General features: G+C 38.7%; 1 protein-coding gene across 1 annotated transcript in view; it reads right to left on the minus strand.

Annotated features, from left to right (window-relative positions):
• Window positions 1–258: 258 nt before the first annotated feature.
• Window positions 259–27107, minus strand: part of FAT1 (FAT atypical cadherin 1) — a 145127-nt gene continuing 118278 nt past the window's right edge. Inside the window, exons 14-26 of the mRNA XM_006834456.1 lie at window positions 25108–25322; window positions 24704–24841; window positions 20677–20820; window positions 19918–20115; window positions 18689–19490; window positions 18429–18560; window positions 16194–16351; window positions 14873–15335; window positions 12933–13086; window positions 12662–12772; window positions 10347–10978; window positions 9084–9221; window positions 259–1713 (exon numbers count right to left, since the gene is read on the minus strand). Coding sequence (XP_006834519.1) covers window positions 1085–1713; window positions 9084–9221; window positions 10347–10978; window positions 12662–12772; window positions 12933–13086; window positions 14873–15335; window positions 16194–16351; window positions 18429–18560; window positions 18689–19490; window positions 19918–20115; window positions 20677–20820; window positions 24704–24841; window positions 25108–25322 — 3914 coding nt within the window. The 3' untranslated portion in view covers window positions 259–1084. The remainder of the gene's footprint in view (window positions 1714–9083; window positions 9222–10346; window positions 10979–12661; window positions 12773–12932; window positions 13087–14872; window positions 15336–16193; window positions 16352–18428; window positions 18561–18688; window positions 19491–19917; window positions 20116–20676; window positions 20821–24703; window positions 24842–25107; window positions 25323–27107) is intronic.

Below are 27107 nucleotides of genomic sequence, written 5' to 3' on the forward strand. Positions count from 1 at the left end.
AAGAAATATGTATGATATTTATCAGACAACTAAGCTGTAGACCTTTATACCTATAGTCCTTAAATTCAGAATCTGAACAGTATCAGGTAGCCATATACTGCCACCTTGTGGCTACATCTGTAGGTACAGCCTGGCTGTGGCAAATCGAAAATCTACATTTCAGCCAGTGAATCTAGATCCATCTTTTCATTCTTCTTTCCTTCTAAATTCGGTAACCAAATCCTCAACAGGACTATAAATACAAAGAAAAACAGGCAATAAAGATAAAGTGTTTTATTAATAATTTATTGTCAGTAAGAAAGACTGGCTAATGGTAGATTTCAGTAAAAACCTTTACAAGACCATTGCATCACAAATATACAGACACTATAAAAACTGTGTCAGGGTGGTTTTGGTTCTAAACAGGTATGCAGAAGGTCCCCATTACACTTTCCAATAATGAAAAATGTTTATAATTCTAAAATACAGTAATCCGTTTAAGACATGTCCATGGATCAACTCTTTCCCATCATATGTACATCTAGAAATGAAAGACTAGATTGAAATGCAATTATGAAATGTCCGACACCTCAGTGGGAAAGAACATGTAACGAAACCCTGGTTATATTTTTTTTAAAAATCAGGGTGTAGGTAATGTCACTAACACCACCAGAATTCAGTCAGAACAAAACCACATAATACTTGATGATCTAGTTAAAACTATGAGAAATCAAATCTGTACATAAAATTTACAAACAGGAAAACGAAATCATCAAATCTACATAAATACATGAGTCATGCTAACAAGATGGAAGGACTGATTTTCGTGGTCTTATTTGAACAGACAAATGTGAATTTAAAAAAAAAAGGATAAAGGACGTTCAGAAATGGCACAGCCAATGTAAATCTCTCCCAATTACAGTAGGTTAGGACACTGGAAATGGCTAACGTGTCAAGAGGCGCAAGGTTCAGTGCAGCCATGCCCATTTTAGGTCACCAGAAAAACAAAAACTGTCTAAGCACTGCTGCAAAGAACAATGCAGATTATTATTTAAATAATCTCTAGGTTCATCAAAGTCCAGGCACTTTGGGGGGAGTGTGAGCGTCAGACTTCAGTATGCTGCTGCGGATCGAGTGGAGGAATTGTCACCTCTTCAAAGTGGCCGTCGTCCCCACTCTCATAGTCACTCACCATGACCTCAGACTCCACTTCACAGCACGCTGACACATCAGAGCAGGAAGCTGTGGACGCGTACACAGACATGGGCATGTTTTCTACAGTGGGGGCTTCAAAGTTTCTTTGATACCCTGGACTGTAAAGGGCGTAAGGGTCTCTACAAGTACTATTCTCACCAGTGCCTGTTTTCTGAGGTTCAGACATGTCAGCGGGATAGAAATTGGGCAGATACTGATTCAAATTGAACCTCTGCCGGTTCCTCGTTGAAGAACCTAAACTACCTGCGGCAGGCATGTCTCTAGGAGGGTGTATGGATTCAAAGTGATGGCTGAAATCGGGAGGTAATGGTGGTAGCTCATCTGGTGCAGGGAAGTCTTCTGGTGGTGGTGGAAAGTCACTTTCTATGTCGTAGCCTCCAGGGTAATAGTCTGTATCAATGGCATTTGGGTCTGCTGAGTACAGGTGTGTTTGTTCACTGATAATTTCACAGTTGGGAAACTCTTGTATGTCTGGCAGAGGATCACTTGGCATCCAGTCCGATGTATCCCAGTGATACCCTGGGTGAAAAAGAAGACAACAGATCTCAGTGTGTTTTCTTTCAAGCATATGTAGAGTAAAGTGTACCAAAACTAGAGGTGTGCCTGCATTCACACATTACAGGTTAATCACTTTGGAAACCCTATGTCTTCACTCTGAATTTTGAGGACCTCTATGAACTAGGCACTATTTCTAAAATACTGACTTGCAGTTTATGCATGTACCAAACATCCATAGAAACAAAATCAATTTTAATAGAGGCAATGTGCTTACATCTACATTATGCCTGTTTTTCTACAAATGACTCTCCAATCGTCCTTTGAACATTCCACCCATGATTTCTATGAAGTCTTAGAACATTAGTAGTTTTATTCTTTCATAAAGAAGTCACTATTTATTAAAGTATCCAATGTGACTTAAGCTGCGCGAGAAACTGTCTAATCAGTGACTTTTTTCAAAATTATAATCTTTAATACACTAAAATCTAGACTAAAATTGCCTTCATAAAAATGTATTTCATTTAATATTAAACATCATACTTTTTTTACTAGTGCTAAGTAAATTAATGAATTGTTTGAATATAGGTATGTATCAAAAGCATGCCTTCAAATAAAGCAAAATACAGTTAAGCAAGCACTGAAAAATATGAGATATTTTTGAAAGACGACAACAACAATCAAGCTTTGTTACTTTTTAAACAAAAGGATCATTTAAACTATATCATAGGATTGTTATTTAAAAAAAAAAAAAAAGAAAATCCCCAATTTGGAGGTTTTTTGCTTTTTTTTTTTTAATTTAGGATTTTTCAAATCCTTTGAAAGAGGGGGAGAGGTTATCAGGCACTCCGTGTCTAGAATACAGCACATAAACTCTGATGCACTTAGTTACTGCTGCATATACTGAGCAAACATGAAGCAAGTCAGCGTTAAGGTCAACTCTTCACCAGTGTTGGTGTGGTTTGGTTTTTTAGTGAGTATCAATGAACAACTGGCATGCATAAGTCACCTCGTGGTTTGCTGAGGTCAGGAGCAGCCAAAGATTCTTTAGGTGGCCAAGTAGAAAGAAAAAAAAACACATTTATAATTAAAACAGATAAACAGATTAAAAGGCAATAAAGTTAATCGTATGCAACAATGTAAACTATTTATAAAGGTCCAGTCAACCATACATCAGACCTTCAGACCAATATCTACGAACCTTCCAAATGGCTTGGAAATTTATACAGTACAAATAAAATGGGACACGACGGTGGAGTAAAAAGATGATGAAGATGAACTACACATTTTGCAGGGAACACAAATACGATTATGCTTTCTGTTCTTTGTTTCTGGAAATTCTAAAAGTACAGATTTTTGATAGGATACTTAAAATTGACAGGCTCTAATAAAATGTAAACCGAGAAAGAATTTCAGTTACGCATTCACTGTATTGAGAAATATCATAAAATCATTTTTGCGAGGCCTCTGCAGGATCAGTTTATTTAGATGACAATCCAAATATATCTAAAGCTACATGATATGCACATACTTTAAAACATATTATACCCTTTAAATGTATATTAAAAACTCAGAGAAATTCATGAATGAAGCATTAGCTACTTAAAGGTAAGTAAAAGTAGACAATCTAAACCTTGTCTATTTTTAATGTAATCTCTTATATTTATATTTTTAACCTGGCTCTGGAGAGCACATTAGCTACACATAACTTATTTTTCCTTCAAATCTGCAATTGTTGTTGTTTAGTAGTGACATCAAGTCGGTTCTCACTCGTAGCCACCTGTATAGAGTCTCCAAGAAGTGGCTAGTGGGTTTGAACCTTGTGGTTCAAATTGATCTTGCAGTCGGAGCGCTTATCCTACAGCGCCACAAGATGACTCCAAATCTGCGATTATGCTTGCTCGTTCAGGACCTGTGGTTTATACACAGATTTCTACACAGGAAAGCCAGAGAAAGTGGATGTAAATCCCAACTTTGCCATCAAGGACTACGTGATCCTGAGAGCCTACTATCTGGCTACTCTTCAGGTTCCCCTATCTTTGAAATGGGGATGGAATTCCCCTTAGAGATTTTATGACATGGCTCTGTAGGATCAGCCCTGGACTGCAAACCACGTCAACAGTTCATACCCACCAGCTGCTCCTCAGAAACCCAATACAGGGTCGTTGTGAGTCAGAACCAGCTGGAAGGCACTTAACGACAATAAACAAGGTAACATAACTGCTAGCTGCCATCAACAATTCTTATCATAGAAGTATGATCACTTAAGTGACTTTTCAAACAAACCGATGCTTTATATACATTCTATATGTAAAACCATCTTCTTGGAAACCCTACACATACAGTAGTTTAGAACAAATTAAGATTTGATGGCTGATTTTCTTCTAGGAATTTAAACTAAAAAATGAAAAGACCATGTTTACCCTGAAAAATGAATAGGCCAAAGACCATGTTTAACCCTGAAAAATGAATAGGCCAATGAAGCATTTATCCAACACTTAAAGTCTACTTAACATCTGAGGAGAAAGATGAGGCTTTCTGCCCCTGTAAAGATTTTCAGCCTCAGAAACCCCAAACAGAGTTGCTATGAATCAGAAGAGACTCAGCTGTATACCACCAGCACTTAAAAAGAACAACAAAAAACCACACAATCAGAAATAACTTTCCAAAAAGAAAAACAGAGAGTTGTTAACCACTGTCTTCCTGGTGTGGGCTGTATGATGAGCTAGACTGCAAAGTAGTTTTGAACTGCAAGGTCAGGGGTTCAAATTCACCAGTCTTTGCTACTAAATGTTATTTTTGTTACTAAATGTTGTTATTAAGGGCTGTTGAGTCAATTCGACTCATAGTGACCCTGTATAGATAGTGTTTCCAAGGATAGGTTAGTGGGTTTGAATCGCCAATGGTGTGGTTAGCAATCGGTGCTTATCCTACTGCACCACAACGAAAGTCCTTCTACTAAATAGGTACTCAATGATCCTTAAAATTTCAGGTAATTTTCAATTTATACTTCTTAAATATGCTGAAACTTATTTAACTTTTACTTCTTTAAAGCCCATCAATATTCAAAATACTGGCGTAATATCACAATGTTAAAATTAAAAGTTACTAAACAAAATACAGATTACTTTCCTAACTATCAAAAAGATTTCTTCACAAAACAAATATATGGCTCATTAGTAATTGTCGTTGTTAAGAGCCATCAAGTTAGTGCCAACTCATAGTGACCCGGGATAGGGTTTCCAAGGAGCGGCTGGAGAGTTTAAACTCCCAACCTTACAGTTCAAACCAACTTTGTGGACCAGTTCTTATCCTACAGTGCCATACAAGGGCTCCCATTAGTAATCAGTAACAGTAAAAAAAAGTTTCGAAGTGTCAGCCCTGGACCAGCAAAATCAGACTCTACTGAGAACTTGTTAGAGATGCAAATTCTCAGGCCCCAAACCACAACTACGGAATCAGAAATGGTGCTGGGGCCCAGCAACCAGCCTTCCACATGATCTGATTTACACTACAATTTGAAGATTAGCCTGTGTGTCATCTCACATGTGACTGCTCTGTGTCCAGTGCACTAATAAAGGATTCAACTTAAGTAAACTTGAGGGATGTGGTCCTTCTGATTTGGAACAGACAAAGCTACATATTAAACAATGTTTACTAAACCAAGTATTAACATATATCTTCTATCATATAAATAAAAAAGTCCGTTATCACTAGTTATATAGAAAGCATGTATTCTATTCAGTCTCATTCTCATTCACATAAAAATTATTTTTTTCTATTAGAAAAGTGCTTTAATTAGAATCACTTCTAAACTTCTTCATAGTATACCATGTAAAGATAATCCTCATGATCAGAGTTAACACTAATGTCTGTGCAAATGCACTATGAATCGCAAAAGGCAACAAAAAATTACATACAAAGAAATATTTTTGAATGTATCTCTATTATGAATAAATGTACCTGTATAAGATAAAAGGACACAAACACCTCAAACCCACAAACTATTTGCATGACAATTAACAGGCAAAAGCACACTGCACTAGTGACACAATCACTATCGACAAACACCAAGCACAAGCACTTATGACTATACCTTCTTTATTCACCGTGTCAACTACAGTGTTGACAAGGTGTATTACAGTCACTACGGAAGCTTGTAAAAAGCACAAAAGGAGCAAATTAGAAAATCTTCAGTTAGTTAGAAAACGGCGCATTAAACAGAATGTCTTCATGTTACACAATTTCTACCTCATGATTTAAAGATGTGAAGTGAATACTTCAACTACGTAACACATTTAGCTCTGCTGTTCAGATTTTGCTAACTAAGCAATGTATTTGTTGTTATTAATTAAAGCAATAAAGTAAGTTTATACTTTACTAGAATCTAGGGGGAAAAAAAATAGAAATTTTCTCCAAATTACAATATGAATTGAGTTCAAAACCAAACCAGACCCACTGCCATAAAGGCAATTCGGACTCACAGAAACCTAAACAGGTTGCAAATCTCTATGAGAGCAGATAGCCTCATCTTTCTCCAGCAGAGTGGCTAGTGGATCTGAACAGTCAACCTTGGGATTAGCAGTTCAGTGCTTATCTACAGCGCCACCAGGGATCCTTACAGAATAGTCATGACATACAATTCCTATTTTAACATCTCAAGGGGGAAAGATTTCCTATTCAAAGAGTAAAATTCTCTTGGTATGCCACTTTTCTGACCATTTAATTAGCTTGAACATTATCCCCTGAAAATAAAGATTTAAAGCTACGTAAGGCAAAATGTGCGCTACATATAAGCACTACAAAGACGGTTTTCCCTTTGTTCTACTTGCACCATGCCACATTCTGCCTTTCTGCAGGTGGACTAACAGCTGGTGAGTTAATACACCAGTGGAGAAGTGCAGACCTTCTGCCTAGCTGTGCTGTGTGTGAGTTCCCTTTCTCTTTGTAGATCAGATGACTTTAAAAGTATCTATGTGCCAAGAAAAATATGTTTCTCTATGGTAGACGGAAGAATGGCTCCCAAAGATGTCCAAGTCATAAATACCGGTAATGATACCTGACCTGGCAAAGGAGAGTTTGCTGATATGCGTTAGGTTACAGATCTTGAGATGGGAAATGATCTTAAATTATATCAAGTGGGCCCAATCTAATTACACGAGATCTTAAAAGGAGAAATAGTCAGTGGGAGAGGAGACTACAGAAGTGGATCACAGAGCAAACACTGTCTTTGAAAGATGGAGGGAGGGACCATGAGTCAAGGAAATTGGGAAGTTTCCAGAAGCTGAAAAAGGGAAGCTAACAAATTCTCCATCAGAGCTTCCAAAAAAAAAAAAACACAACCATGCTGACACCTTGGTTTTTATCCAGTGAGACTTAGTTTAGACTTTTAACCTACAGAACTGTAAGAAAATAAATTTATGAGGTCTTAAGACACTAAGTTCTTAGCAATTTTTCAGAACAGCCTAAGAAAACCAATATAATGTAAGTATAGACTTATAAAACAGACTTTAAATTTAATGATAATGATCAAAATTCTGAAAATAACTATAACCTATGCCTAGAAACATGGTTTTGGCTTTTGTTGCCCCCCTCAGATTATATTATCTGGGAATTATGTTCCATAACTTGATCATAACTTATATAAAGTGTTTGGGGATACTGAAATGATATTTCAATGAAATGAACTAAAAAAAAAAAAAAAGGTAATACTGATAAAAAGCAGAAATATATTTATAAAGGGCATCAGAGGCCATGTTACAAGTTATTAAGTAAACTAGTAAATAATTATTTTGTTGCTATTTTCTTGTTGTTAGCTTATAAGCAAAGCTATTAGTCAACTACATTCTGAATACACACAAGTTGGATTCACACATGACATGCTTGAAATGAGAATACATGAAATATACTTCTGGCTATTTTTGTTCAGAAATGGGACTCTGCTATGGATCATAGTACTATGACTTAGAAACAAGTATGTGAGCAGATGATTTCTTCCCACCAATAAAGAATGTCCAAAATGTTTAAACATATTACATTTCAGTGTCAAAAAAGGGGGAAAGAAAGCAAAGCTTATTAACTCTAAGATTTAAAAGTTTTCACTTAAAACTTCATTGTTTTGAGTCATCTTTAAATCTTAAACAAAAAATATCTCCTGAACTCTTCTTAAAACTGAACAATAGTTTCATTAGTAAAAAAGGAGGTCTGCTGAGCATTATGCTCTTTTGAGAGCTATATCTATAAGGTCAAATGTTTTTGTTGTTGTTAAGTGCCGTCGAGTCAATTCCAGCCCATAGCGACCCTGTAATAAGGTTTCCAAGGAGTGACTAGTGAGCTTGAACCACCGACCTTGTAGTTCAAAGGGCTTTGCAGTCTGGTGCATTAACCCATAGCGCCACACCAGGACTCCTATGAGGTCAAATGGACAACATCAATTTGAAAGATTAGATAAAAACCTGAGGGGGCAGTGAGTTTATGACAATCAGGCAGAAACAACAGAGAAAAGGAGAGAAAGAATGGTTGCATAACTCTAAGAATGTAAATAATGTCACTGAAGCGTCCACGTAGAAATGATTGAATTGGAGTTATATTTTTCTGTGTATATTCTCAACAACAACAAAATACAGAGAATCTAAAGCAGGGGAGGGAACTCCACCATGCTTATTGTGTTACTAAATATTGGCCAATTTCCTCTAATGGCCAATGCAATCATCAATGCAATTTAACTTTAGATCAATCAGATAAATATAACTTTCAACTTTGGTATCAAAGATTCCATTGTCAAACTTTCTTTATTAGAAATATAATCAAACTTACTAGCGATCTCTTACACTGTGCTTTCAGTCAGTATGCTCTGATCCATATGGGAGCTGAGGCCGCACGGGGGGTTGAGGGAGGAGACAAACAAGACCTTGTATGTAATACCAAAGGTGCTACTGAAGGTGAACATTTCAGATGATCACTGTCCTCTCAGCGATGTGTGTGGATGTGTGTAGAGGGTGCTCAACAAAGTATCAGGGCTCATTTCAACTCCCCCACCCCACCCCCTAACTTCTGTAACATTTACTGTTGTGACACACTAGGCAATACAAAACTAGTCAATGAGATAGAAATCACCCTTCAATAAGTTATATTTTCTTTCCTATTACTAAAAAAAAAAAATCGCTACAGGTCAAATATCTATATATTAGGAACAGCTTAAATCAGTTCCCTAACATATTCATGCAAGCAAATACAAAGGTATTTAAACATGGTCCAAGTAAGGCAATGAAAACTTTTTGAAACTTACTAAGAGCACCCGATGCATCTGTATCATTATATAATAATACACTGTGAACTGCTTTCTGCACAACTGACGAGCTAACCACAGCATTCCAATCATTCTGCCTACTCACCATTGTCATCGCACGATTCCGACTGGAAGGAACTGAGTGACTGCACTTCAGACAGGCTTTCCCGGGCACTGTATGGAAGAGACGGCTTTTCCTCCAGAGGCTTCTTAGAAAGACAGGGATCTAGATCCACCACTTTAGCTATGAGGAAGAGATTAAAAAAAACAAAACCCCAGTAAGCTCCAGGTAGACAAAGGGCTGTTTTAGTCACTGCTACATTCTGATACAGGGCAAGTGCTAACAAACAACTGCCTTAAAAGAAGGAAAAACCACCACCAACAAAATTCCTGCAAATATTCTTGGAATATCCACAGATTATAAATCATACTATGAATATCATTAGACAATATTTTGATATTAAAATTTTGTTTGAAAAATGGCATATATAGCTTCTCATATAAAGCACTCGGTATACTTGAGATCACAATATAAAAGCTGCCATCTTTAGTTATATATCTGTATGTATATATATAAACCCAAGCATGCAAATATCCCAAAAGTTTTTAATAACTTGTCATAAAAAGTCTCAGTAAGTATAGCTCTGGGTCCATACCACCTACAAAAATGCAATGATCACCGCACTGCAGAATATTAATTGAAACATGACTAAATTTGATTCCTTATTAAAATAACATCATAACTAAAATGCTCAGTCCAAGTCTCTAGACACCTGAGAAAGTCTATCAAATCTCCCAAAGGTCTTAAGATTTTGAGCATATGAAAGGTTTCAAAAAGCTTGTGGAAAGACAGAATGTAAAAATAGTACAAAACCCCCTTGTATTTATCACTGTTGTTGTGGTCAAGTGCCGTCGAGTTGATTCCGACCCACAGTGACCCTGTATGGGGTGGTTTCTGAGGAGCAGCTGATGACCTTGAACCGCTGACCTTGCAGTTCAAACGGCTTTGTAGTCTGGCGCATTAACCCACAGCACCACATAAATGCAGGACTCCTGCATTTATCACTAACCACCAGTTAATTCCAACATATGGAAACCCCATGTGCATCAGACTAGAACTGTGCTCCACAAGGTTTGCAATGGCTGATTTTCTAGACATCCATCACCAGGAATTTCTTTTCATGGTACCTTTGGCTGGACACAAACAGCCAAACTTTTGGTTAGCAAGACAATCATGTTATAATTATAGTGACTCTACCTCCAACAAAGACTATATTTTGACTTGAACGAACATAGCTCTCAGAGAGCTATGTGATTTCAACTGTTTCTCTCAGTGACATTTTAGTTAGAGGAAGTCATTCATGCTTACTGTCATAGTCAAAGTCCCAGCTAGGCTTCTGTATGGAGTCACTGTCAGAAGGCGAGTTTGAAGGAGGCGGAGGAGGCAAGTTTGGAGCTACACTGCACACAGCCACGGCTTTCCGGTGTCCATGCACAGACTCAGGGTTAAAAGTGCTGAACTCAGGATGCTCTGGGATAGCAGATCCTTCGAAGGAATTCCGGTCAAGGTTGTTTCTAGAGTCGCTTGGAATGCTTGGAGTGTAGGAAATAGGCCGGACAGGCACCTGGGGTGGTATGTCTGAATAAATGTTCTTATTTAACTTTGAATCAAAATACGGTCTTTGTAAGAACGCAGTTGTGGGCCCCAAGTGTTTATCTTCAGGTTTGGGCTGGTGTTTCTTCTTTCGATTACTCATTTTGCGGCAAAGAACAAATACCAACACCAGTAAAAAGATCCCTATGATAAAAGCAAGGACTCCAATTCCTTCAGCCAGGCCGATGTTCCATGGGGTGGACACGTATTGATTGGGGGTAGCGTCCTCGCAGTGTTTGCCCCTAAATTCCTGGCTGCAGTTACAGTGATAGGAGCCGTGGGTATTCTCACACAGGGCCCCATTGTGGCAGGGGCTGCCCGCACACTCATCAACGTCACTCTGACACCTGCCAGGATGAAAGGCAACATATACTTAAAGGAGTAAAAAATCATTTTTCCTTAAAAATATATGACCAAAACCAAAATGAAATAACCTAAACTCCCACTATCACCAATAACTACAATGCAAAACCCTTCAGTGGTATACTCAACCACTTGATTATAGCTTTTTAACATATATTTGGGAGACCAGCATTAGATCGTGCCATTTTTATAGGATTCAAGAGACTACTAAATTAAACTGTTAGGCTAAAACATGTGTTTCTATGTTAGATATACAATCTACCATTCAATAATCCGGAATGTGCACACAGATAAACGGCATGCTGTAAACTGTTCTAATAGACTAGATTATGTTTCTTAATGTGTTTAAGTTTGAGAATATGACAGGTTCCATAAAACTTATGTGAAAGGAGAGAAAACAATAAATGTTTTCCATTTTAAAATGGGACTCCATCTGAAAACTTTCCACACCCTATCCTAACATGCACACACCCTTGGTCTTTCTGAACAAGGGCATATTTTGCACCTGTGCATACCTACCTGCCACTTCTTAAGTCCTTCCTCCTTTGAGCTAATGGTTCATTTACCAGGCGCCATACTCACCTAGCATAGAAATTTTGGATATCCACAGCATTTTGTCAAAATCCATTACACTGACAAAATGCTACCAATAATATATATTAACTGACTAGATTTAGGAAAGGAGTCCTGGTATGGTATTATAGGATAAAGTACTACTGTAAGGTCGGTCTGAACCACATGGTCAGTGGTTCAAACTTACCAGCTACTCCTTGGAAACCCTATACAGAGTTGCTATGAATCGGAACCGACTCAACAGCACTTAACAACAACAGAAGTTGCAAAGTATTTACTGAGTAGAATTAATGAGAAAATATTACGACTGATGTCAAATTTCAGGATTTATGAAGACTACTGCGCTGCAATACCATATACACATTTATACAAGCGGATTATATGGAAATCCTTCAAATAAGACTGACCCAAAGGTACAGACCTCAGTAATCTTTTTATTAAGTGAATTGGTAAAAAACCTAAGACAAAATAGGAACTGGCACAAAAATCTGACATGCACCTCTTTCAAAAACGGTAATGGGTATTGGCATGCCTTATTGTCGTCACCTGGGAAACAATAATGACTTCTCAGAATGACGGTAAGGATTATAAAAGATAACGAGAGTGGAGAGAGGTCTGCATATAAATGTAGTTGAAGCCTATTACAAAGAACATCATTACCATCACTCTCAAGGATATATAGGTATTTGCTTTAAAAGAGGTAATATTTCATTCCAGAAATATTTGCTGCCTGAAAGAACCCACACATTTTTTGTTTACAATTATTTCTAAAGGAAAGGAATAGGTTTTTCACTTTCTCAATATTTTAAAAAAAAGTGTAGCATGTAAACAAAAAACATACAAGGAGGCAATATGAGGAAGGAGTACTGGTGTGGCACTGTAGGATAAAGCACTGGACCGCAAAGTTGGCAGTTCAAACGGAAATTCTATGCAGGGTCACTATGAGTCAGAACTGACTCAACTGAACTTAACAACAATATGTGGATTATCAAATTCTGAAGCACTTCAGTTCAAATTAATGAAGAGTCTGCATTTACCAATGGATATTACACTACAGAAAGGTGCAAACATAAATCCTGAAAGAAGCCACTTACCTTTCTCCTCTAAAACCTGAGTCGCACTGGCAAACAGCCCCATCCAAACTGTCAAAACATGTTCCTCCATTTTTACAGGGTTCATCCTTGCAATATGGACTAAGCTGACACCTGAAGAGTGAGGAATTACATGTATAAGCGTAATGCTCCAATTGCAAAGAAATACAGCAAAACAGAAACCACTAACTGGAGATTTTTTTACATGCACAATCGTACATTTAGAAACTTTAAAATACAATTAACTACCAAGGATAAGAAAAAGCACACGTACCTCTGACCAGTATATAATCCTCTGCACTGGCAAACAAAGTCTCCGTTGTCTACAAGACATGTACCACCATAAAGGCAAGGGTTGGAGGAGCACGGATTGACGCTCACTTCACAATATGTCCCTATGAATAAGGCATTGCATTTGCAGTAATAACCTAAATCAGTAAAAAGGAACAGAAAATACCTCTCAGTAACTAAAATGATCAGTCTTACTATATTGGTTGTGCTTTCAAGTATAAGCAGAGGTTTAATTCTCCAGTACAACTACCACTGCCTCCATGCAAAAGGTTGTCTGTATCAAGCTTTCCATAGCCGATACAATTACAACAGTGTACTGCAGAAAAAAAATCACAATTGGCTTTAGTTACCCAGAATTTAAGCAAGATTATTGAATGACATATACAGAGCAGGGGAAAAAAAAGTCCTTTATTTGAGTAACTATGTAGATTGACAACACTTAGAATACGAAAGCAGTGGTTTTACACTGAGCCTCAATTTATTTGCAGCTCATGAGGCTAGTTAAGGACTGAACGAGAAAATGAGTGTGAAAAGCACTCTCAAGACTATAAATTACCATTCAAAGTTAAGAACTAATGATGATCATCAAATTTGGCTAAATGACCACACAACATGTCCAGACCCTACATTGTGAAGACAGTGAAGTTATCATTAGAGGTATTAATGATTACCTTAAGGGAACATGGCATAACTGCACTTCCCTGTCCCTTCCAGGTTGGCCATGATGAGCTTTAGTCAAAGAAATGTTTCCCCTTGGACTAGGGGCTTTCAGCGCCAGCAAACGGCCATGTTCCATGCCTCCTGCTTCCAAGATCATCACAGCACATCTCAATGACAATATCTTTCTCAACTTCATCCTGAAGGTTATCCCACAACACTCTCAAAATGCCAATGACAGAACTTGATGAAGGTTTATGATATTAGAAGGGGTTCAAGATCTTCTGAAATATCATACTCTACATAGTTCCAGCAAAGATTCTAGCCGGCCCTCTGCCCTGAGGCATACGCTAGCAGGTAGAAGCCAAGAACTGAGGGGTTGTACAGTTGTTGCTGTTCGTAAGTGCCATGAAGTCAGTTCTGATTCACAGCGACCCTGTACTGGGTTTCCAAGGAGTGGTTAGTAGATTTGAGCTACCAACCTTGTGGTTAGCAGTAAGCAGTACAGTACTTATCCTACAGTGTCATACCAATTCTGAATTTGTTGTGGCTAGGGCCTATGGTAAAAGTGTGGTGGCTCTGTAGGAGAAGCATCAGACTGTGAACAACAAGGTTGGTGGTTTGAGCCCACCAGCTACTCCGTGAGAGAGAGATGAGGTTTTCTACTCCCAAAAAGATTCCGTGTCAGTCATTATTTGTCAGAACTGACTTGATGGCACCCAACAACAGTGCATGTGGATGCACTCCTGGTGAAATAATAGTTAAGTGCTCAGCTACTAACTGAAAAGTGAGCAGTTTGAACGTACCAGCTGCTCCACTGGAGAAAAACACCTAGCAATCTGATACTGTAAAGATCCTAATAAACCCTGGGAAACTGTCAGGCAGTTCTACACGGTCATACAGGATGACGATGAAGCACAAAACAACAACAGCCGGTAGAGATTCAAGAGAAGTTCAGTTAGCTGCGCTTTGTGTGTGGTTACAGATGCAGACAGATGCAGAATGGAACACATGGAGAAATTACGTTCTGCTCTGGTACCTGAGCAGGCCTGCAGACGCGCTACATCAGAGAAGCTGTTCTCTCCAGCAGAGGTGGCCCACGACTCTAACCTCCTGTAACATATACTACTCAATTTTAACACTGCCGTATCTACCAATGTTTTTTAAACAAAGAAAGGAAAACAAACCAAAACAAAAAATATGTGAGCAAATTCCCCTTAAGTGTGTACAAGTGTGACATTTTAAAAGATACTTTATAACACCTACCTCCAGTAGGTGATGGGTTGCAAATGCCTCCATTCTGGCAAGGATTGCTTGAGCAGTCTTCTGTAGCTGTTAATAAGCATCCAGGAGATACATCCACCGATTCTTCAATGTGTGCATAGCTTCTTGGTTTGTTATGTAAAGGGAGCTCTTGCCCGTTCAAGTAAATGGAGTCCATACAACCCCTGAAGCCATTACCAACTTGAGGACTTCTTCCATGCCTTGTGCCTTGCTGACGGATGTGGCCGCCAAAAAACACATGATTATCCAGGTTGAGGGTTTTCAGAGTCCCTGGGGCTGTACCTGATGCCGTGTGGACTTGGTCTAGAACCAACCTAGCGTAGTTTCCATTCACTTCGAGTAACACTGAATGCCACTGCCCATCGTTGACCTGAATGCTTTGAACAGACACAATTCCAGGTCCACTTCCACAGTCAAATTTGTATTGTAGTCTACCATTATGAATCTATGAAAAAAATAATCACCCTTCACATTACTCTCAGATCACTGAAAGTTCAATCACAGTCTCTAATCAAAAATATACAGGGGAAGGTTTACTTGGTGAATTAAGGTCAAAAAAATAAATTGGCCTCACATTTAAGTTTTCTACAACATACGCTCATTTCGTCCATTTCAAATATAATGAAAGTCTTTATATCAAGTTTAGATACAAATCACACTTCAAAAGCATCAAAGAAATGACTAGTAATTAACTGCTCAATGGTTAAAAAAAAAAAAAAATTAAAAGAGCTTCATGTAATCTCAAAAGACAAACTTTTGAGTTTTAAACATGAATCATGTTTAAAAAAGAAAGCTAGATGAAATAATATGAAACAGCATTTTTGGAACAGTAAGACAAGCACAAGATTGGTGGTTCAAAGCTACCAGTTACTCCTTCTAAACCCCCTATACAGGGTTACTATGAATTGGAACTGACATGATGGCACCTAACAATAGTACATAATCAAAGTCTGAACGTTAGCAATCATGTGAACCTAAAAAGTCATAAGCAAATCTGAGCTATAACAAAAGGAACTTTTCATGCCATCACATATAAAGCATGTATATTGCTGGTGTTGCTAAGTGCTGGTAAATAGGCTGTAACCCATAGCAACCCTGTGTACGGTTTCCGAAGAGCATGCAGACGTTATCAATAAACTAATTAAGGAATTCAATAATTTTTTTTTTTTTTTTACTTCAGACAATCTGAACTTTTTTTTTTTTTTTACCTTTTTTTAAAAATCAAATAAAGTGAACATAAAAATAAAATTTGTCTTTTAAAAGTTTCCCATGATCTGAGGTACAAAATCACATGAGTATATACCTCCAAGATACTATAGTCTGTTCCTCGAGCATACATCACAACAGCATGTGTAGAATATGTTCTGAGCCGCATTGTCAATTTCATCTCTAATTTGTTCTCATTTTCCATTAGCCGGTATTTCACAAAGCTGTTTCCAGTAAATGTTACAGATGAACTCCCTGTAAATCACAAGTAGGAAAAAATAAATCAGAACCAAGTTAAAAGTTAAAAGTGTGATATGTTTTTAAAAGTGTGATTCCCCTCCAGAGACTGATCCAAATTTTTATGGAAGATTGAAACATTCTAAAACTCAATTCCATAGAAAAAGGCCTATTTATTTAATAGTATAATCTAGCTGGCTCGCCATTTGGAAGAGAATAAATTAGCCTACTGAATCACAGAAAAATGAATTCTAAAAATAATGGTTCAAATGTAAACATGTTCAATATAAAATCCTAAAGAACTCTGAAAAATATTTATACACAGCCTCAGGGTAGTTTGAGAAGCCTTCTCAAGCAAGACAGAAAACAACCCCTTCCTGAAAATAAATAACAGTCCCCCAAGATGGAGACTGTTATGTAACTTATACAGAACTCACAAGATTAAAATTAGATTCAAATTGACAAAAGATACTTTAAAACACATCAAAAGATTAAAACAGAGATAGGAGAAGCTATAATGCAAATAATGTTAATACTCATAACATACAAAAAAACTCCACATATTGGTAACAAGAAAAAGACAAGCAAAGAGTATCAATAAGCAAGTCACAGAATAAAAAATGCTAACAGTCAATGAGCAAGTGAAGAGGAAACTTTCACAAGTACCCAGAGAAATACATATTAAAATAATGATTACAAATCATTTTCATGACATTGGGTAAGAGGATTCTTTATTCAATTCAAAACTTTTAATCCTGTCAAGCGAATGGTGATTCAAGCACCTTTATAGATGACTGTAAGAAATCAGATTTGTACAGCTTTTTGGGAAACTACCTTTAATAGTATATTAAAAGAAATTTAAATATAGTTTTTTAACACAGTAAATACTAATCTTAGAATTTACTGTATAGGCACACATGGTCAATTTTAAAAAGAAAAGACTGCCTTTCCACAAGAGATACGCTAATGATAGCACAGTCTTCACTAGATAACACACTGCAACAGTGCAAAAAGTACGAGTTGTTTTCTGTTTTTTTTCTTGACCATAGATATAGAGGTCCATGACATACTGCTCAATGGGGGTACCAGAAGGGGAAGGAAGTGTGAGGAGGAGCAAGAGGTAGACCCACATGAGATGTGATCACATTTTTATTTCAAAAAGGAGAGGAGAAGGAAAATAAACATCTAAATTCCAGACTATATGCTAATATGGTGGTGGTGGTGGTGGTGATTGTGTGCCACTGAGTCAGTTCCGACTCACAGAACCCTGTATAGGGTTTCTGAGGTTGTACATCTTTATAGGAGCAGAAAGCCTCATCTTTCTCCGAACTGGAAGATTCAAACTGCTACCTTGTGGTTAGCAACCCAGCTCATAATCCATCACTACTAGGACTCCTTATGTTTATGAGTCCTGATAAAAGATAAAAAAAAAAAAAAAATGAACACTATACTAATAACTCAAGGGCATGCTATTGTCAAAAAGGAAAGAAAAGCTACTACTGGTGTGTATTTGTAAGACACACTGAAAAAGACATACAAATAACCTGAACACCAATCTTCATTGTAACACTATTCACTATAGCCAAAGATGAGGAATGCAAAACAATGTATGTGTGGTACATACATACAATGGAACTCTAACCCCACTGTCTTCTAGACCATTACGATTCATAACAACACAACAGGACAGAGCAGAACTGCCCCATAGGATTTCCCAGGCTATAAATCCTCACAGAAGCTGACTGCCACACCTTTCTCCTGACAGGACTGGACTCAGATGAAACTGGAACATTATGCGGAGTGAAATAAGTCGATCACAAAAGGACAAATATTCTAGGTGCCTATTATATGAAATATCTAGAATAGGCAAGTGTATAGAGATCAAAGTTTATTACCAAAAGTGGTTATCAGGAGTGGGTGGGAGAAGGAGAAATGGGGGACTCATTGCTTAGAAGACAATAAGCTTTTGTTGGAAGAGTAATGAAAACATCTAGAAACGAATAATGGGTTTGTTGAACAACATGATAAACATAATCAGGTAAATGACATATTTGAAGAATGTTGAAATGGCAATGCTTACTAACTGAACTCTCACCTGGGCACTGACCAAACTTGCCATCAGGACACACACATGTGTATTTTTCCTCTCTGGTATCAGTGATACATTCAGATCCCTCAGGGCATGGCTTGTCATCACATCCATGGTGGATAACTGGGCATTTTCCCTCTTGGTGAAACAAGAAAGAGAGACAGACAATTAATTGGAATTCCAAGAAAATGATCTTTCATTTATAGCCTTCAAAGGACGTATGGGAAGTAAACCTAAAACACCTTGTTTTATATGCTCAGTGTTACCTTTGCAGAGACACACAGCGGTTCTCCGGTGGCGGGGAGTCACAAAACTCAGTCTGGCCGTGCTATGCGTTGACATGACATTTTCATCCACAGACACCTTCTCATCACAGAATTTCCATGGGCAATCTAGTCCTGCACAGAGCTTCTGGAACACATTCAATATTCTAACACCAATGATTTCCTCGATATCAGCCACAGAGGAATTAATCTTATGCAGGAGAATTTTTGTTGAAACCTGAGCACTACCTGATTTCTCTACAAAAAGTAAGACATCTAGGTGTGATTGAGGCTCAGAGGGCTGCAAGCTTACAATCTGTATGTCGTTCCTCCTCACACCCAAGGTGTTCCTTAAAGCTCTCTGGAAGTTGCGCCAGTAGTCACCAACAAATTCTTCTGGAGTAAGATTGGCAAAGCGAATTGCAATGGTGTGGTTCAACATCTCTTGCGTGATTTGCTTGATATGCACCGTGATGTCAGCCATTGTTGTAAATCTTCCATCGGTCACACTGACATTGAGAAGATATTGCCCTATATCTAGTTTTTTGTGTGCGATCAGCTTACCACCTGTGCTGGAAACTGAGAATAAGTTGTCCATTTGGGGATCAAGACTGTAGGTTAAAGTGTCATATACGTCTTGGTCTGTTGCATGGATCTTCCCAATGACACCACCTGAGTATTCCTCTCCAAAAACAGTAATAAAAATTTCTAATGGTAAAATTGCAGGAGGATATATACTCTCCTCAATGACCCTAATGTCAATGTATGTCAAAGATGACAGCTGAGGTTTCCCATTATCTGCCACCTATGAGAAAAGAAAAATACTTACTGTTTACAACTTACAAAAGACATATTTATACTGCTTATATTTTAAAATGTAATCAACTGTCAGATACCTACTTTTCCGCACCAAAAAGTGTATCAAGGAAAAGGAAAAACATTTTATAGCCCTTCCACCAATTCAGACTTAAGTTTGACTCCATCAGTGTCTATGATAAAGCAACCAAATGAATAAATGAGCCCCCTCAAAGTGCAGTGGAATAAAAATGAAGGGATGGTAAAAAAGCAAAAAGAGAACAATTCTACGATTTTCATGAAATACATGCTCTCAAATTCAAGAACACAACCACTAAAAGCAAAGGCAGGGAATGGAATAGAAAATGAAGACTTAAAAAATAGCTATTTTCTCTCCATGACTTCACAATAAAATCATAAAGAAAAGACTTTCATACCTTAACATGCAGTAAGTAATGATCCTTCACTTTCCTCTTTATGGCGACTGCGGTCAGGAGGACTCCTTGCTGGTTAACTTCAAATGCTCGGTCGTCATTTCCACTCACAAGAGTAAAGAAGAAAGGTGGACCATTATGAGAAGAATCCTTGTCTGTTACCATGAGCTGTAGTACACTGAAACCCACAGGTTTGTTCTCCTGCACAGAATTAAACACACACATATACAACTTTCAAAAGAAATGTAATCTATGTAATAGGAGACACACAGGAAATTTTCAGAAATCAATGCTTCAGCATGATATTCCAATTGTGGCAAGGCGAAGGAAAGGTGGTGGCAGTGAGGGGGAACAGGAGAAAAAAGTCAGAAAGGAAACATACGGAAAGAGGGAGGTAGGAAAGAGTGGGCATGAGGAAGAGTAGAGAGAAGACTAGGGTAGGAAGGTACAAAGGAAAGAGGAGGAGACAAAGAGAAAAAAGCAGCAGAGGCAACCGATGATTAAGAAGCAAGTACTCCCCAATCCTAGAATAAGGGTGAATTTATTTTAAAAACCAAAGTATAAAAAGAAGGAAACAGGTCGTATATCTTGAAGTATCAATAGAGATCCTGCGAGCTTTCTTTTTCCATTGTTTTGTTTTTCCTAAAAAGTAGTCTTTGGAAAAGATGGTTCAAACAAATAAACAAAACACAACTGCAGACAAAGAAAGCACTCATTTCAAAAGGAATGGATTCAATGACCCCTCCAGCACTCTGAGATTACCTGGATGATTACACTGTAGTTTCCCTTGGAGAAGACTGGAGGATTGTCATTCACATCAGACACATCAATGTTCACAGTAGTGGTGTTCACTCTGGGCGGGCTGCCATTATCAGAAGCTTGAATGGTGAGCGTATATCCTGAAATCTTTGTGGGTGAAAGACAAAGAGAATACATGTACATTTCCACAAGGTCAAAGAATAGAGTTGAAACCAGAAGAGCACTCTTGATAATCTGGAAGGGCAGATCCAAAAGACTGCGATCATTTACTATATCGTGCACATAGGTAATTCTTTAAGCAATATACAAGTGCACTGCAAATAACTCATCTACAAAATTAAAGGTATTAGCTCAAGAAAAGAAAAAAAAAAAGAAGTTATACTAGCCACTGGGGGCTAGAGCTGAGAGTGAACTGTCCAGCTAATACGTAGATGCACAAGAATATCCCCAAACTTACAGACAAGTACCCATTTGACCTAGCTTGGATGGCTTTATGATCAGAACTGGACTTTGTTTTTGTTGTTGTTGTTGGGTCGGTTCCAACCCATAGTGACACTGTACAGGGTTTCCAAGGAGTGGCTGGTAAGCCTGAACTACCGACCTTAAGGTTCAAACTGACTTTGCAGTCTAGTGTATTAATCCACTGTGCCATAACAGGATGCTAGAACTCGACTAGAGGAAGACAAATAGGATGCAGGAAGCAAGTATAAATGAATACAATCTGATGAACTTGACGTAGTTGCTCAAAATACCAACTGAGAGATTAGTCTTCAATCAAGCCTCATTATACAGGGCTGACAGGGACGGGCAACTTAGACACTGACTATCTAAAATGTGGGCTATAAAGGCACGAAGTGGCTGGCTTACAACTTTTCAAGAGGGAGTTTAGTGTCAGAGCAAGTGGGGAAAGGTAGAATCCCCACTGAATAGTTTTCTTCTTGTCTAGATGGGTCTGGTGAAAGGAGATGGGGATAGGATTCTTTTGATTGAGTAATGAGTAATTGTTATCATGACTAATTGCAAATGTCACAAGTGTAAAGGTACATGTTGCGTGGCAAAAAATGGGGAATAGTTAATCTTACACTCCAGAAACAAAGGACCCTAGAACCAGCAAGAGGGAAGAGCATGAGCGGAACGTGGGATCCTAACCAGAGAAGCAGCGAGATGATGGCATGGAGAGACAGAGCATCTGAGGACTCTAGACTCATAAAAAGAAAAAGACTGTGTGCTGACAGGCAGAGGGCTGGTCTGCAAATGTGCCCTTTAGTTGTTTAAACGATGATATATTCCTGTGTGGTTTTGTGTACATCAAAAAATATATATATGGTAAAAAAAAAGAGTGAATAGAGGTAAATACTGTTAACCAATGGCACATGGAGGGGACTGTAACCATTGCACTAAAACAAGATGCGATTGGTTGCACACAAAACTGATGTTCTGCCACGTAGACCTTATCACTCAATTCACAATTAGAGCTTTACAAAAAAATTAAATAAATAGTTTATAATCGCCAAAGCCTGTAAAATACTCATTTTGCTAAAGTACCCTATCATTAAAATCTTCACTTCTAGTAACAGAAAGAAGAAAAATAACAGAAATCATCATCCAAAATATTTACATATCTCAAGTGCTGCTGCTTTAGTAACAACAGAAAAGGTCCAGGTTTTACTCTCAGCCAAAAATAGACATACAGCTGTTTCTAATACCTAAGTACTTATTTCCAAACACCTTAGGACACTCCAGATCACTCTACCCCATCAGTTTATACTTGGACTAAACTCAACTGCTTATTCCCTCAAAATTACCTCTTCAAAATTTCATACAAAAGAGACAGAGTCAAGTGAGGCAGCTTCTTTTCCAGGCAGCTCCCTGTGATGTCCTCTCTTGCAGAAGGAGTTGTGAAAGAAGACAGAAATCTGGCTAAGTCCCAGAGTATGTTCTATTGAACATTAGTCTTGCAAGACACTCCAAGAAAACAATTCTGAAGGCAGATTAGCTAGTAACACCACAGGCCACTACTGCTCCCTTACAAAACGGTATCTGCATATTAAGGATTCTTGTTGTTCTTAAATCAAAAATTCTAGTTTTGCTTTGCTCAGCAATGCAAGAATCCTTGGCATAACAGTCATACTTCCTATACTCTTTCTTGGACAATCCCTGTTCAAATAAAATCAGTCTAAGAGTAATTAAATAATTGTGTTTAATATAGTACGCTTTATCGCCATCTCCTCAATCTCTTTAATATGGATTTATCTATCATTCTTCTGAATTTACATTCTTTATTACCAGCAATGTCATAATTCTGAAAAACAAGTCTTTCCCTACAAGTCTCCCTACCTCCTGGTGTCTTTGGAGCTTTAAGCATTGGAATACCTCTTCCATCTCTCCAAGGCAGCCCCTGCTCTATTTTCCCTCTTACCTAAAATTGTGAGGGAATGCATGGATGGATGGGTGGGATGCATGGGAAGCTGACAGAATGGCTGGCTGGGAGGATGCCTGAATGAGTGGATGGGTGGGTAGATGCGAGGATAAAAAGATGGGTGGATAGGAAGATGGAGGGATGGAGGGATGGGTCAATGAGTAGATGCTTAATGTGGCTAGTTTCATTTACTCCCATTTACTGCAATCTCTTACAACATTTTTATGATCATCACCAAGAGCAAGTACCATCTTTATATTTCTAGCTCTGAAGTCTCTAAGCTTCAAAATAAAATCTCCAAATGTTGGCTGAACAATGCTACTTAATATGCCACTTTCCTCTGAAGGTCAGCATATCCAAAGCCACATTCTTCAACTTCTCCTTGTATTTATGACTTCCCTATTTCCCTTTAATGGTACTACTCAGTCACAACAACACTGAAGAAAGGAAAAAAAAACCCACCTCTAATTCCACTACTTCCTGTAAGAGCCATATATAAGACCTATGGATTCTTCCTCTGCAAAGTTTCTACATTAGTTCTTTCTCAGTTCTTACTACTACTTTCCCAAATCAGGTTCTTGTTGCCTCATGCTGATGAACAGTCACTGGCCTTCTTAACTAGTCTTATTTTGTAAACAATTAGGCCTACTATGGTCCTTTTGTAATGTTGCATCTCTGCTCACAAATATTTTAGCAACTCCATGGTCAGCTTTTCAAAACTGCCAGCTGTTCTGCAAGAGAAAGATGAGGCTTTCTGCTTCCATAAAGATTTACAGCCTTGGAAACCCTAACCAGCGCCACTATGAGTCAGAACCGACTCCAACCAACCAGTGCCTGCAGCATCAAGTATGAACCTCTAACCCTGGTTTTTAGTGTGGTCTTTTACCTGAAGTTCTGGAGTGATACTGTAGGATAAATACTGGCATGCTAACTGTAAGGTTGGTGGTTCAAACTCACTAGCCATTCCTTAGAAACATACACGGGTCACTAAGAATTAAAACCAACTCATAGTGAGCCTATATAGGGTTTCTGAGGAGCAGCTGGTTGAGTTTGAACCACAGACTTTGTGATTCAAACAGACCTTGCAGTCTAGTGCTTATCTTACAGCGCCACACCAGGATTCCTTACTCATTATATGACCTATCAAATCCCTGCTAGTATCTAAAGCCTAGCTTCTGCCCACATGAATTGCCTCTGAATATGGAGGCAGTAGTAATTTCTTCCTTTATTGAATATGAAACTTATTAACCAAACTTCATATTGTCGTTGTTGCTGTTAAGTGCCGTCAAGTTGTTGCCAACTCAAAATGACCCTGTATAGGGTTTCTGAGGAGCAATTGTTGAGTCTGGAATGCCAACTTTGCAGTTCTGTGCTTATCCTACAGTGCCACACCAGGACTCCAAAACTTCACTTTAGTACAAAATGTACTTCCTATATTCTTGAGATCTTCACTTTTTCCAACTATTTCTATCTCATTTCTCCGTTCCTTAAGAAAACACTGGTTCCATCTTTTGGCATTTCCCATTATGCCACACAGATTCTGTATACAAAGCACTCTTGTTTATGTATTTAGCAATTTATAAGCAATTTAAACCAAACTTTTGCACTTACTGTTTCCCGGTCTAGAAGCTTGGTGACTTTCACTTCACCTTTGACCGGGTCAATTGTAAATGGGCTTCCTTGATTGCCGTCTATAATTGAATAGTGGATGTGACTGTTTAAAGGTCCATCAGCATCATCAGCCATAACCTACAATACATCAAACTCCTGTTTAGGAAACAGCTAAGAAAAGGGTAACCAGAAGCCTATTAAATGAATTTCTGATATTAAAAACCACTTGTTTACAAAGCAACTATTTATAACAGTCAGTAATTAATGGGTCTAACAAGATACTTTCATATCTTTACAATTATTTCCAAGAACACTAGAAAAACAGGTTCAATCTTACGAAAACCTCCTGTGAACAACCAGAAGAAAAAAAATTAAAAAATAAATAGGAACATATATAATAATACCATGATGACAGACTGTTCAAGAAGAGCATCTTCACTGATCACGGCTGTGTAGGTGTCTTGGCTGAACATGGGGGTGTTATCATTGATATCAGTTACATTAATGTTCACAGTTGCAACATCACTTAATGAAGGTGTGCCTCCATCAGTGGCTTCAACAGTCAGGTAATATTCATGAGAGCTTTCATAATCTAGATTCTCAATGATAAATATAGCCCCTGTGTAGAAAAGAAAAATTAATTCCAGTACTAGAAATACTATCATTTTTCCAACTCTCACTAAAACAGTCGACACTTTTTAAGCACATTTAATATTCATTACAAAAGTGTGATTCTTGTATGTGTCCTGACTCCTTGATCCAATAATGAATAATCACAAAGTTGCCCATGCCTGGATTCTTTTTTAAATTACTTTTCTGATATTCTTCGTGACGCTTTAATTTTGTTTCCAATCAATATTATCTTCCACTAGCCATTATCAAAAACTCTGTAAAGGGTTGTTATAAGACTGACTCAACAGGTGCACAACGCAACAATATTCATCAATAGAAACAACTCTCTCTCTTAATCGTCTCAACCACGGCTTACTACAACCTACACTTACTATTTTAAGAAAAAAAGTAAAATCATTTAAAAAAAATTTACTCTGGGGTTTGTGGGGCGGAGCTACCTGGACCAGGCAGCTCAGGTAGGGCTCCGGGGAAAAGGGGCGGAATCGCACATAGAAAACCTCTGTCTAACAGACAGACAGACAGCCTTTGAACAAACATAAGATCTTATATTTCAACATTCTGAACTCATTTTTTAAAAAGATCAAATTGCTGAGGAATTGCAGGCATTTTAAGCTTTTGCCTGTCTGAACGCGGCTCCCACTTCCGCGCCCGCACCAGCGAGTGCCTCTGACCCCTGCAGACCTTGGAATGCAGAGCTAGAGCAACTCCACTTAGAAGGCTGCATTTCCAGAGAAAAGGAAGCATAAACTAACAAAGCTGAACAAATAGAGAGGGATATCGGCATGGATATCAGGAAATTCGGGGTACCCAACAGAGAGACTGACAGAGGCATTTTTTATGTCATCAGATATGGACAATACCTCCCTACATCCACTAATCCCAGCCCTCTACTGCCCCGGCCTAGACCAGCACTCTGCCTAGCCGCCAAGGCTCAGGAACGCCCAAGGCACAGGCCCGCCCACTGAGGCCAAGGCCCTCCCAAGGCCCAGACACTCCCACTGAGGCCAAGGCCTGCCCTGAGGTCCAACCCGTCCACAGACTGGTCACAAAGGCCCAGGCCTAACCAAAGCCAAAATCGCCTACCCATGACCACCGCGTAGCCAGGTCGCTGAGGCCCTGGGCCCCAGAGGCCCAATCCACCGCGTAGCCTGGTCGCCAAGGCCCAGTGCCCCTGAGACCCAACCCGCCCTCAGCCGGGTCCCTGAGGCACAGGCCCCCCCAAGGCCCAATCCGCCCACCCCACACGCTGATGCCCAAGCCGCCCGATGCCCAGCTGCTGATGCAGGAGGCCCAAACCGCCTGCCCGAGGCCCAAACCACCTGCCCGAGGCCCAACCCTCCTGCAGTCCGGTCACTGATGCCAAGGCCCCCAGAGGCCCAAACCGCCCGCTCTAGGCTCAACCCACCAGCCCGAGGCCCAAACAGCCCGCCGCCAAGGCCCAGGCCCAACTGAGGCCCAAAAAAAGTTACTCTGAGTCAAGCAGTAAGGAGTGTGAAAAGGAAGACCACAACCTGATCACAACTTCCTGGAGGTAATCAGAAAACATAAAAAATTACCAAAACATATAATTAATTAATTACTAGGGCCACAGATAAACATTAAACATGTCCAAGAAGTAAAAGCAAATGACCATATTGGCACATGTCCAGAAAAAAAGATAAAATAGCTGAGACAAATGAACCAGAAGTAGACCTTCTCTCCATGCTGGAAGGAGGGCAGGCCTTGGAGATACCTGAGAAAGAATTCAGAAAAATGATTATAAAATGTCTGA

Source organism: Chrysochloris asiatica, unplaced genomic scaffold, assembly GCF_000296735.1.
Source record: "Chrysochloris asiatica unplaced genomic scaffold, ChrAsi1.0 scaffold00011, whole genome shotgun sequence".
Classification (NCBI taxonomy): domain Eukaryota; kingdom Metazoa; phylum Chordata; class Mammalia; order Afrosoricida; family Chrysochloridae; genus Chrysochloris; species Chrysochloris asiatica.